The following is a 12496-nucleotide window of genomic DNA, read 5'->3' on the forward strand; positions in this document are numbered from 1 at the left end:
CGTGAGGCGCCGCCGCCGTGTTCCCGGCCGGAGCGCTGAGCACAACGCACCGCGTCCCGGAACCGGCGCGATGGCGCGCAGCGGCAAGGTGAGGGTCTGCCCGCACCGCGGGCTTCTTGCGGCGGTAACGTGCCTCATGGTGCGGGGTCGTGGAGCGGGCGCTGCCTCTGAGCGCTGGGGGGCCGTGACAGCGGGTCCCTCCTTTGCGGGCCGGGGCCGCCGCTGCCGCCTGTGACACGGCGGTGTTTGAGTTTTGGCTCTGGGGGGCCGCCTGTGGCGGGGGGTGTTGGCGCGGCCCCGTGCTCGCTGTGGCGGTTCTGGCGACACCTGGGGCTCGTTCCGGTGGTGCCACTCTGGGAGCTGAACGTGGCTGGTCCGGCCGTGCTCACCTGCTGGAAGCGGCTGGTCTGGCCCGGGTCCAGCGAGCTGAGCTGGGTGTGAGAAGCAACCGGCACAACAGCCAGGGCTGCAAAACCCATCCCCGAAACCGAGTGACTCTCCCTGTGCGGCCTCTGAGCTGCGGCTGCTACAAAACTCCCTGAGTCAAAGGGGCTTCGCTCGGGGCAGCTGCGGGTTTGAGCAAAGTGCAGCTACCACAGCAGTAATTGCTATTGCTCTTGTTGGTATAATAGTAGAAATGAGTTTGCCCTGTTAAAAATACAGTTTGTTTCTGTGGCATATTTAAGGAGTCCTGTTGGTGAAAGCTGCATTAAGTGTTTTTCTGATCCAGGGCGGTTTAGTATCTGTTAAACACAGGCTGAAGTGCTCTTAGCTTTGTTACAAGTAGCTTCAGCACTCTGGGGTTAGAGATAAAAGCGGACTCGTTCTGTTTTCCTCCTTATCAGTATTTGAGTAAAGCAGATTGGTTAATAACAGATGAAGGTGCATATAGAGGAGGGTTATCTAAAGACAGACCTGCTATTTTCCTGAAGGAGGATTTCACATACCTAGATAGGTACCAGGCTTGGAGTTTGCTGCCTTCCAAAAGAGCATGGTAGCATGTGACACTTCATCATTTTTTCTTAAGCAAAACAGCTGCTCTTCACTCCTGCAGTCATTTGGGGTTTTTGCTGTCATCCTCCCAGCTGTGAAGAACATGTCACCTGTTTTGGACAACAGGATTAATTCAGCTGCCAGCAACTGTGTGTCTTGAGGAGGGACAGCAACAAGCCAAGGGTCTGTAGCTGCTGGTAGAGTAGTTCCTCAGACTGGCAGGTGAGCAGTAACATGGCTCTTGTGAGAACCTAGTGCAGCCTCAGTTACTGCTACTGTTCTGTTCCGTTCCACGAGTTTCCAGACCTTGCTGCCTCAAAGATGATAGTTCCTGGCTCCCAGAAAGGCCACCAGTAAAGGCAGAGTGAGGGACAGAGCACTGAGACTGAATATAACCTGCTGGATGTCTTGTGGAGTCCTGCTGCTCAGCCTGCTTTTGTTTGTTCTTCTTCTTGTCCTACCCTGGGAGGGTGCAGGGAGTTAAACTAGTACATGTTAAAATGACAGGGGTGGTGTACAATATGTTTTGCGAAAAGGAGGAGAACAAGAAAATGGTGTGAGAGCTGCTAATGCAGAGCATTAGACAACTAATTTGGGCAAATTATTGTTATAAACTTGATATTAGAACATATCTATTTGGGTGACAAAAAAGAATCAGGTTCTTTCAATTGATGTTTAAAAAGTTACTTGGTGTTGTTTTCATGGTCATATGCAAAAGAGTTTAGACCAACACCTTTCCTTACTGTTCATCTGAATTGTTTTACAAAAGCAGATTATGCATCTTGTGTTGCTTGATTCTCAGTCTTCTGATTTATGTCCCACATCATTTTGGCACTTTCACTTATTGGAGAATTGATATATTTTGTATTTTAAAACAAGGTGACCAGCTACAAACTAGATAATACCTAACTTTCTTGTGTTCTGGCAAACAATATTTTTTGTACATAGTGTAATTTAAGCTACTGGCTATTCACCAGGCAAGATTTTGATGTATATTTCAAGAACCTTGATTTAATCAGTGACAATAAATTTGACTTGCCCTTTTTTCAGTGTCCTTGGAGGTGCAGGACATAATTGTGCTGAATTCCCCTTGTAGCTTTGTTCAGCTCAATCATAAAATTACTCAGGTTAGTCAAAGTAATTAGTCTGCGGAAGAACTTTAGATGAATTTATCAAAACTGGTTGAATGGGCAATACATTGTGGGTAGTATTCATTATTAAAAAATGTTGAACAAAAGAACTCACAAGAAGCAATTTTACTTTATTCTTATGATAGCTTATAAATCAAAAAGGGAAAGGCTTCGACGCTGATATATACAGACCAGTTAAAGCAATGATCAGCAGTGCAAACACATATGCTAGCTTGTGGGATGTAAGCCCTTAAGTTGAAATTGGAATTTCTCCTTCCGAGGCACTAAGAGCATCGCTGTGCGCTGCAGAGACACCTCCAGCAGCAACAACTGTTCTGGCCCTGGCTGGAAGCCACAGGAGCGCAGTCATCCTGATGTTCATGAACTGCACCAAGCAGTGCTCTGAAGCTATTACAAGCTGCTGCAGGGGGTGGATGTCGCTACAGAGTTTAGGGAGCAAGCTGGTATATCCACCTTGTGTTGTGCAGTTATACTGAACTGTGTTGTGCTGTTAACTGTCAGCTAAAACGTCTCTAGTTTGTTTTCTAGTGTAGAAAAGCCTTTAGGTCCGTAATGTGTTCACAGGGTTGAACAGAAATTTTCTCTCCTGATAGATTTTTGTATAACAGGGGATTTTTTTGTTTGTTTGTTTGTTTGTTTGTTTTTTTCCACTGAGATGCCTGAAACATGGTACAGGATTAAATAATTCCTAGTTCAGTGCAGTTGCACTGGTTCTGTCCTCCACCATTGTCTCATATTAGCAGTTGCTGCAAAAGAAACCAATAGCGACATAGTTTGGTTATTTAGTTTCTTATGTGCAAGGATCTGAACTAACTGTTTTAAGTAATTATGCTTATATTAGTCCATTTACATTCTTATTTGGTATTGTCTGTCCTTTCTAGGCAGCCATAGTGCTGTGCCTGGATGTAGGGTATGCAATGAGCAATTCAGCCTCTGGTGAAGAGTCTTCACTTGAACAAGCCAAGAAGGTTATGACAAAGTTTGTGCAGCGACAGGTATGTGTCACTTCACATGTAATAAAAAAACATTAAAAAGGGAGAGGAAGCAACAACATCTGTGAAATATTTTTTTCATTTAGTAATATTTGAAATAAATGAGAAATTTGTAAGAATCTGTTTTTATGTGGGAGTAACTGCTTTTTTTCAGGTCTGCTTCTGTGGAGAAGTGGCAGTTGGATTGGTCACTGTTTTTCTTTAGGGCAGTATAAATTTTGAGGGGGAAAAAGGTACTCTTTCTCTAAAATGTGTCAACCTTTGTAAGATTACCATACTGAAGACTCATTTCAAGGACTGAGTCAGCCAATTTTACTTGTTTTATCCCATATATCCTCATGTCAGTCTGCTAATTATACCTAAATTAGTGAACTCTATGTAAGACTACATTTTGGTAGGATAGCACTGCAGAAGAAAAAGTAAATCCACTGTACTTGACATTGTTTCAAAATTAGTTCAGCTTGCTGGAGTCTGCCTAACATAGTTGTGTATGAATATACCTGTGGTTTTATACTGGTTTTGTATTTTCTCTGTTTCCAGGTTTTTGCTGAGACAAAAGATGAAGTGGCTGTAGTTTTTTTTGGCACAGATGGTACTAGGAATGACCTTGCCAGTAGGGATCAGTACCAAAACATTACTGTGCACAGGTCACTAATGCTACCAGATTTTGATCTGCTGGAAGACATTCAAGATGTGATTAAACCAGGCTCGGAACAAGCAGACTGTATCCTTCTGTTGTAGAGCTCTTCTTGAGCCGAGGCAGTTACATAGGAGACAGGACGTTAGTGTTGTGAAATGGGCTCAGATTTTCCTCTGAACTTTTAGCTACTATCAGAGTTCAGCTGATTTGTGGTTGTAAGTTTGTTCAAAAGCAATTAGCTGCTTTTTGACATTCTTTTAGGTTAGCAGATGGAGCCTTGGCCATAGGGAATAGTTTTTATGAAGTATTTCATTAATTAAAGAGAAGAAATATAGCAATAATATATTTTTAGGTGTCAAATAAGGTTCTTTTTTTTTTTTTTTTCTAATGCTGGTGCAGAACTTTTTCATCAAATAAGAATATTATTTATGAAAAATGTCAGCAGAAGTACCAGAAGCCAGACAAAGCAGAATAGAGGTGCATCAGCTTGGTATCTATATAAAATATTTCTAACATTGCCAGATGTCTCTTGCTGGTTTGAATGTTGTTCATGGTTGAATGTATTGTGGTGTTAGTTGCATAAGGTGAAGAGTTTTAAACGAAGGCAATCTATATAGTGTCCCTTTGTGTGTTTCATTTACATGTTGTTCAGCTTCACCTGTTGTCTTCTCTCTTTCTGGCCATAAAATGATTGTAGTGAACTCTGCTCAGACTGGCAGAGCTGTTTTGGAGAAATGTGCAGCCAGTCAGCTGGATCTTAGCAGAAGCAGAGTCACACTCTGTCTTCAATCGGTCGGCAGGTTTGTGTGTGGTGGTAAGAATGTGTTCCTAATGAAAACTGCGGTGAGGAAGAAATTATCAAGAGGTTGCCAGATGCAGATATTGTGAAGGAAAACTTGCATGAGAAAATGGTATCATGTCTTGAAAGTACAAGTAAATTTTGTTTGTGGATTCAAAGTGGCATTATGAAGATTAGATTGCCCTTTGAGCCTCCTCACTGGCAGTTAAAAGATTGGGCCCTGAAGCTGTCTTTTTACTGTTCCATCAGATAAACGGATAAGAGAGAAGATCACAATGTAGACAAGTTATATAGGAACCTCTTGCAGCATCGATATTTGAAGAGTACTTGTCTCAAAAAATTCTTTGCTTGTTAACTAAAATGCGTGTTTGTCAGTGTTTGGGGGGGGGCAAAAACAAGATTCATAGAAAAAACAAGTTAAATTTGTGTCATGATTTGTGTTCTAAATGAGATTTTTCTTAAATTTGCTTAGTTCTCGATGCAATTATTGTGTGTATGGACTTGCTTCAGAAGGAAACAATGTGAGTATGTAACCCAAAGCCTTTTACAGAATTCTGACCTTGCGTTTTGAAGCTGATCTGATTTCTTGTCAGTGTTACATTTCCAGCATTGTGTAAATATGGAAAATGCTTATTTGGGAAAAAAAAAACTAAACAAACCAACAAACAAACCAAAACAAAACAAAATCCACACTTCAGGAGTCTGTCCTTGAGGAATGCTCAGGAGACATCTTGCTTCTCCAGACAATCAAAGAGCTTCCTGATGCAACTGGGAACTTCGCAGTAGATTCATGAGAATATTAATGCCATTATTCGAGACAGAAAGGCTTCACTTAGCATCACATTTCTTGTGATCTGTTTTCAAAAAACATTAATTCAGCTGTTAAAATGCATAGAAAAGGGGTACCAAATTTATAAGGGTGATGGCATATGTTCTAAAGAAAAAAAAACAGGTGAGTTTGTTCAGCCTAGGAAATCAAAGGCTGTTTGAGATAAGGTGGCTGTTTGCAAATATGCAGGTTGTAGAAGATAAACATACAGGAAAAAAGCCCCACCTGTTTAAGCTAAAAGAAAATGTTGTTGTGTGTGTTACACAGTTGTCGATGAATGTACTTAGACTGGAGATGTGTTTCTCAGACTCAGTGGACTGTTGGTCCAGGGAAAGGAAGATAGCCTTACTTCCTCTCCAAACAGATTGAACATGTTTTTAGAAAAATCGTATGATCTAATTGTGAATGCAGAGGACTAGACTTAGTTATGCAATTTGTACTTCTATGAATAAATTCTAATCAGTGTGGAAAGCTGTATCAATTAAACAGTTGAGCTGTGAATTAAAATCACTGTATTTGTGGCAGTATAACTTTGAATGCCTATGGAGCAACTGCTTTTATTGTATTGTGGGTAAGCTATTTGTATGCAACAAACTCTTTGATATGGAATTCTCCTTCAGTTGATAAAATACTATCAGGTAAAAATTCAAGAAAATCAGCCTTATGCTTGACTGTCCAGATAAAAACTATTATCAATTTAACTGAAGTTTGTTTCGTGGCTGGCAAAACTTTCTGATGTTTGTTGTTGTTACTTCTTAGTGCATTAAGTAGGCTTTGAAGTCCATCTTATGCAATGAATCTGCTGAATTAGTTTACTAAAATGACACCCCTGCCAGCAACACTAATTTAAAATACACTTTCCATTTTCACAAGGACAGACTTACACCTGCAAAGGAAATATCAAGTATAAATCAATAAACAACCTCACATTTTATTAACATTTAGTCTACATTGGTAAAAGTTGGCAGAATTCCATTCATTTAGATGTGGTTAGTGATTTATATAGTCAAAGGACTAGAATCCTCAATTTTAGGGAGTAGGAGTGAGTAGGTGGAATCATGTAAAGATAAAAACTTACCATAAATAATATGAGTAATGACAGAGCGAGTTCTACCAAGTATGTTTGTTTGTTTTTTTTTTTAATTTGCTTTGGTAAAAAATTCATTTTGTAAGGAAAGTATTAGAAAAGGCCTTTAGATAATGTTTCTTTATTTTCTATTTGAAGAGGAAAGAAGTACGAGAAGAGACACATTGAACTGTTTACAGACCTTAGTAGTCCTGTCAGTGAGGATCAGCTGGATATTATCATCGCTAACTTGAAGAAAACCGGAATTTCACTTCAGTTTTTGTGAGTATGGAAGTAGCTGTTATGCACTATGCCATTTTTTGAAGGGGAATTATGATTCTTTCTCAATAACAATCTCGAAGGAGCTGGTAATCTGTTGGTATATGATTTCTATAGAGGGTGTACCAGTGTGTAATCTGATTGTTTTAAGTACTTAATTACACATGTCATGAATTCCGGTTATGAACAAAGTCCCGTTGATTAAGTGATGTGCAAATATACATTAAGATGATGGCTTCTTCTTCTATTAAGCTTGTAGCTTAGAGCCAGAACCTAAAATGAAAGATAAAAGATCTATATAAGCAGAGAATTCAGAAACGGTGAGACAGAAATAGCCTCGGAAGCAGCGGTTTTCTCACAGCAACAGCCCAGATCCTTTTAGGTAAGGGAGTTACTGGGAAGAAATAATGCAGTAGTGTTGCAGATGTTTAGAGCCTGATTCTGGTGTCAACAGAAGTCGTCTGAGGAGAAGGGTTACATATTCACAGTGATGGGCTTGGAAAATGGAAGCAATGTCTTCATTGTTATGACAGGAATCTCTTGGTTGTTTTGGTACAGGCATTGATCTGCAGAATCAGTGGTGCTGCTGAGATATGTATTATTAATAGTTGTTGCACGTGGTGTTAACATAGGAAGCTATAGGCCATCTAGTAGGAGTTTATTTAAAAACAAATCTTGGCGTGAATGTTAATGTTTGCTGTTTGTAACAAACAATTAACCAGGAGAAAGTTAAAGCTGCATGTTTACTTCTGACCATTTTAATACTTACTTTAACCTGGATCCAGTGTTCTGTAAGGAGCAATGCTGTGAATCTGGTAAATTCAGTAAAGCATTCGTGGACCTCGCTGCAAGATGGCAGAGGTGTTAGGTAGGAAAGCGTGACTGAAAATCGTGGGCTGATCCTCCATGGAAAAATCGTTTTTTTGCCAGTGCTTTGGAGAGGCTGAGTGTAAAAAAAAAAAAATGTCTGACTATTCTCGGGTCTTGTACGCTTGCAACATGCCTTGACATGCCCTGTCTAGGTTATATGAGCTATTGTTGGCACTGGAGACTTTGGAGACACGACACCAGGAACTTGATTAGGTGCTACCAGCCAGAGTACATCCTTCAGAGACCTGGTATTTAGCCCCTGCCACCTTGTCTCCATACCTGTAGTTGGCTGTGCAGACAGGTGCTACCACCACAGGTTAACATTGCAGTTTTGTTCTGTGAGATTTCTGATAAATCTTTACATTTTCTTTGTTTATAATGTAGCAAAGGAAAAGCCCCCACAGCTGGTAGAAGCACTAGGGAGATGTTGCTCACAAAGCATCAACTTCAGATTTACACCCTCTCTCCCAGCCACATGAGCAAATGATGCATTGAGAAATACATGTACAAATGTAAAATATTCAGGATTCTGGTTTAAAAGCGATTTCTTGCTAAACCTTGTCCTTTTGTTATAACCCATGCTTCCATCTGTTACACCCTGTTTATTGATTAAGTTGTAACTTGTGGCAGGTAGTTGGTTTTCCTCCCTGTTACCAAGCACCGAGCACATGTTGAGCACAGTGTAGCTTTGGGTATTACACAGTTCTCATCACAGGAGTCTCTAAGCACTGTGTAGTGAAAGTTATCTAACTTTTGGAGGTTTGAAGCTTTGTGCTCTCATGACAGCTTTAAAACACAGTTTCTCTTTGTCAGTGGATGGTGCTTCCCAAAAAAGTACCAAACATTTTGCTGAAGTTTGATCTTTAACTCTGCTGTAGGTGACATTATTGTGCATATTGTTAACTGCACTTATTGTATGTTGCTCCACATGTAAGTTTAGTGAGGGCTAATGAGGTGAAAATAAGGTAGAGATCTGTAGGCTGCTTTTTTGAAAACATAATGCAATGCTAAAATACTTTGTAGAAATGTGGTAAAAGGTATCATGCAGTTCATTCAAAATTGGATCAGACAAAAGACCTGAAAAATCTGCAGGCATTGTCAAGGGCACAAGAGAAGAGGATCTTACACATCTCTCTTTTCTGTGGTTATTACACTTAGTTAACTCTGTTGTGTTTTGAAGAGTGGCAAAATGATTTTGTCTATAACCCCTGGCTAAATTTTAAAATCTGATTCCTGAAGTGCAGGAAAATGTTTCATCTTCACTCAGAAATTGACCTATTGTTGTAGGCTATTAAAATCTCAAAGACTAACATTTATTCCAGAGATACCTAATAGCCCCACTGCAGTGAAAGTCCCATTTGCTGGCATTTAGAGCCGATACAGAATCGCAGGCCTGGAATGGCAACCCTCTACTTCAGAGTGGCTTGGTTGTGTGTATGTCATTGCTGAGCAGTGTTTGTCTAATCTTTTTGTAAAGATTTCCGGTGATGGAGACTCTTCTGCCTCCTCAGGCACTTGGTGTTAGAGATTATGCTTTGAAATGCCTTTATCGGGTTTTTGAATATCTGACCTGACTCCATGATGTAATTTTAGCAGAGGCTGAATATGAAGAACTGATTGTTCCCTTCCCCTCTGCAACAACCTTTTATATTTAAGACTGTCTTGTCCTCTGACTCCCTTCTCTACAAGCTTCATTTTGTTCAATTTGTTTTCATATATTTTGTTTTCTAATCATTGTTATCTTCACTTCCTAATCCCTTCTTGTATGTGGACATCTTTATTGATGTGTGTTGCCCAGAACTGGTGCAGTGCTCTGGTCAAGATGTTACCAATGCCAAGTAGACCTGAAATTCATGTGTTTCACAAGTCCTGTGGCTCTTCATACATCTGACTGCAGCTAGATATAAATTGTTGATCCTGATACAATTTTTGTTTTGGTTTTGGTTGGTTATTAAGAAAGTCAAACTAACCGCTTCTGCTTGTGTTCTTAGTTTGCCATTTCCGGTGAATGTTGATGATGGAGGTGGAGGTAAAAGTGCCAGTGTCTGTTCTCAGATGCACAGAAACTCTTTCCCAAGAAAGGGTTTAACAGAGCAACAGAAGGAAGGCATTGATGTGGTGAGGAAACTGATGCATACTTTGGATGAAGAAGGAGGGCTGGAAGAAATTTATACTTTCAGGTAAACTTGGCTAATCCTCTTTATCACGCTGTAAATTTACTTTCTGATTTCTTCCCCAAAACATGAAATAAATCAAGTAATCAGTCACTTGGCTCCAGTTTCACTGAAGTCAGTGAATTTTGTAATTTACTGTACACTCAGTCCCTTTCAAATAGCTTCTTCTGTTGCTGTAGAATAGGTAGAAAAGCGTAGAGATTTCAGGGGAAAATGAATTTTCTGTATCTGTATTTAAAGAAAAAAAATATCAATTTTCTTCCATCTTTAGTGTTAGTGGATTTTGGAGGAATGTTTTTTTAAATGAGATTTCAAAAGCATGTTTTGGAAAGAGTTGGAATTTGTAACGTAGTGCAGGTAAAACATTTGCATTTAATGGTAGCCTTTGTTCCTTGGTCTCAGAATTCTTTTAGCTCACTAGTTTATCAAACTCCTGCAGATGTTTTGAGTAATGTTTTGTTTAATCCTGCTGTTTAATCATAGAAGACTATGCCATTGTGCCAAACAATATACTTTTTTAGCAGCATTACTAATGCAAGAATTGAAAGATAGTTTCCCTTATGAAAGAGTAAAAAATCTGTGTGTGTCTCTGGAAAAATGTAGCTCATAATATATCCAAGACTTTTTCACATAGGTGTTGTCTGAGTTGGGAAACAAGCAAAACACATCTATGTGCCTTATAAAAGTCTGATTTTTTTTTTGTCTTAGTAGTGTTATTATGAAATGTGATCTTTTAGACAATGTGTTTTTCAGGAAACTTAGTATGTACCTGTAGGTTTGCATGCTATTTGCATGTTATTCATAACTTTAAATTTTATTTGTGGGATTTCCTTCCCTCACCCTGCCCAGCCGATCTGCTTCGCACCTCAGCAGCCAAACTGTTACTTGAGCCTTACTGTGGATTAGTGAAGAAACATGTATCACTGCATATGTATTTCATAGTCGTCAACAGAGCAGTCTGAGTCTCTAGCAAAAAGCAGGCTTTGTCATTGCATCAAGAGACTGCACAGAAAAGCAACATCTTTCTGGGCCCGTTTATCCTTAAGGATGCTCCGTATGCATAAAGCTACTATGTGGCTTGGTCCTTTCTTTGTATTTTTTTATTGCAGGCTTTTGTTACTGTCTAAGCTGTCTTCATGCCTTGCTTTCAGTGAAATCCAAAATCTGGTTAAATAGGCATTTGGCAAATAGATTAAAGCTTTAGTTGTTTAAAGATTGTGTGAGGTTCTAGATGCAGTTAAGTTGCTTATCAAGCTTTAAGAAGTTAGCCTTACAAATCTGTCATGATAATTTACCAGCTCAGATACACTCTCTACTTTCTTATATTCATTATTCCTGCTGGTAAAAATATTTCGACTCTTGTGAAAATAAATCGGTCGTGCCAGCAAAGTAAGTGTGGAAAGTTTTGTTGTATTGTTTTAGGTTTTGATATTCTGATTATTGGACAGGAGGGACTTCTGCTGCCTCTGGCTTTGGGGGAAGGGATTGGAGAGCAGAGGAGAAGAGACATGTATTTAAAATACAAGTTGAAATGTGCTTTTACTAGGGTTTTATTGACTGATTTGTCTTGGATATCAGGGAGCATTTTTCTTCAATAAATATAAGAAATTAAAAGATAGAATCAATAAACTGAGCTTAGATGACATTTTTAGACATTTGACACTTAGGTATTTCATCTTCATATTCATTCTGGAATATATGTGTTGCAGTAGTTTTAATGATGTAGCAACAGTTTCTATTTAAAAATCCTGTATTGATCTCTCTTGCCAGAGGAAGCAATTTTTCCTCTGTTCCTTTCCACAAGGAATTGAAAAAAAAAAAAAAAAAAAAAAGAGAAATACAGTGTTTCTCTCATGACGACAATGCCAGTGCATTTTCTCCTTTCATTGTGCTTCTGTTAGAATTTTCAGAATAACCCTGCTCGTTCTAAGAAAGTTGAAAAGGAGAATACTAAGTTGAATTCTGTCCTAATGTTTTTAGGAGTTGATCTTAATTTCTGCCAGACAAGTGCTTTAGTCAGAGACATAGATCTTTGGTTTTATCATCATGTTATAAATGTGAGGTCAACACTCTTTTATCTTTGCTTCGTCATGCAATTAAAAAAAGGAGCGCTTTCTCTATGTCGGAATTTTATAGCAAAATATTGTAGCTGATACAGTTTGTATTAGCTGGAATCTGCTCTGGGGCGCAAGCCTATTTGATTTCACAATAATATATTCTAAATTGGTTTGGCTGTCTATTTTTTGGACTCCATTGCTTAAAGTTGTACAATTGAATTAACGCTATAGTATTGAATCATTACAGTTATTTTTTGTGTGTGTTGTGTGAACTGGCATAACATACTGGCATATGTTAAGGCTAGAAATAATCAAAGTAACTTACTTCATCCTACCTGAATGCCCTGAAAATAATGAGTTCATTAGTACTGCATTGAGAAAAAGTGTCAAATGTTAATTACCACACAAACAAAATCCTGTTAATTGAAACTGGGTTCTTTACTGCTTCACCTCTGCTGCAGAAAACATTCAGCCACTTAATGATGCCTTTTCTAATTTGGGATGTTCAGCTAACTACATGCCTTAACTGGGTGAGCACAGATAAATGTAAAATGCTTAATAAGCAATTGTGTAGTTTCATCACAAGACCTAACTGACTGTCTTTAAGCCCTAATGTCACATCATCACAAAGGTTTGAGATGGGAAT

General features: G+C 39.1%; 1 protein-coding gene across 4 annotated transcripts in view; it reads left to right on the top strand.

Moving 5' to 3' along the window:
• XRCC5 (X-ray repair cross complementing 5) overlaps window positions 1-12496 on the top strand; it is a 64721-nt gene that overhangs the window by 14053 nt on the left and 38172 nt on the right. For 3 of the 4 annotated variants that reach the window (XM_065841435.2, XM_071810891.1, XM_071810893.1), the window contains exons 1-6: window positions 8-88; window positions 3026-3139; window positions 3677-3860; window positions 5048-5096; window positions 6630-6752; window positions 9611-9799. In XM_065841435.2, coding sequence (XP_065697507.1) covers window positions 71-88; window positions 3026-3139; window positions 3677-3860; window positions 5048-5096; window positions 6630-6752; window positions 9611-9799 — 677 coding nt within the window. In that variant the 5' untranslated portion in view covers window positions 8-70. Of the gene's footprint in view, window positions 1-7; window positions 89-3025; window positions 3140-3676; window positions 3861-5047; window positions 5097-6629; window positions 6753-9610; window positions 9800-12496 lie in introns of those variants that run through there. The other variant, XM_071810892.1, reaches the window with a different exon arrangement.

This window comes from Patagioenas fasciata, chromosome 7, assembly GCF_037038585.1.
Source record: "Patagioenas fasciata isolate bPatFas1 chromosome 7, bPatFas1.hap1, whole genome shotgun sequence".
Classification (NCBI taxonomy): domain Eukaryota; kingdom Metazoa; phylum Chordata; class Aves; order Columbiformes; family Columbidae; genus Patagioenas; species Patagioenas fasciata.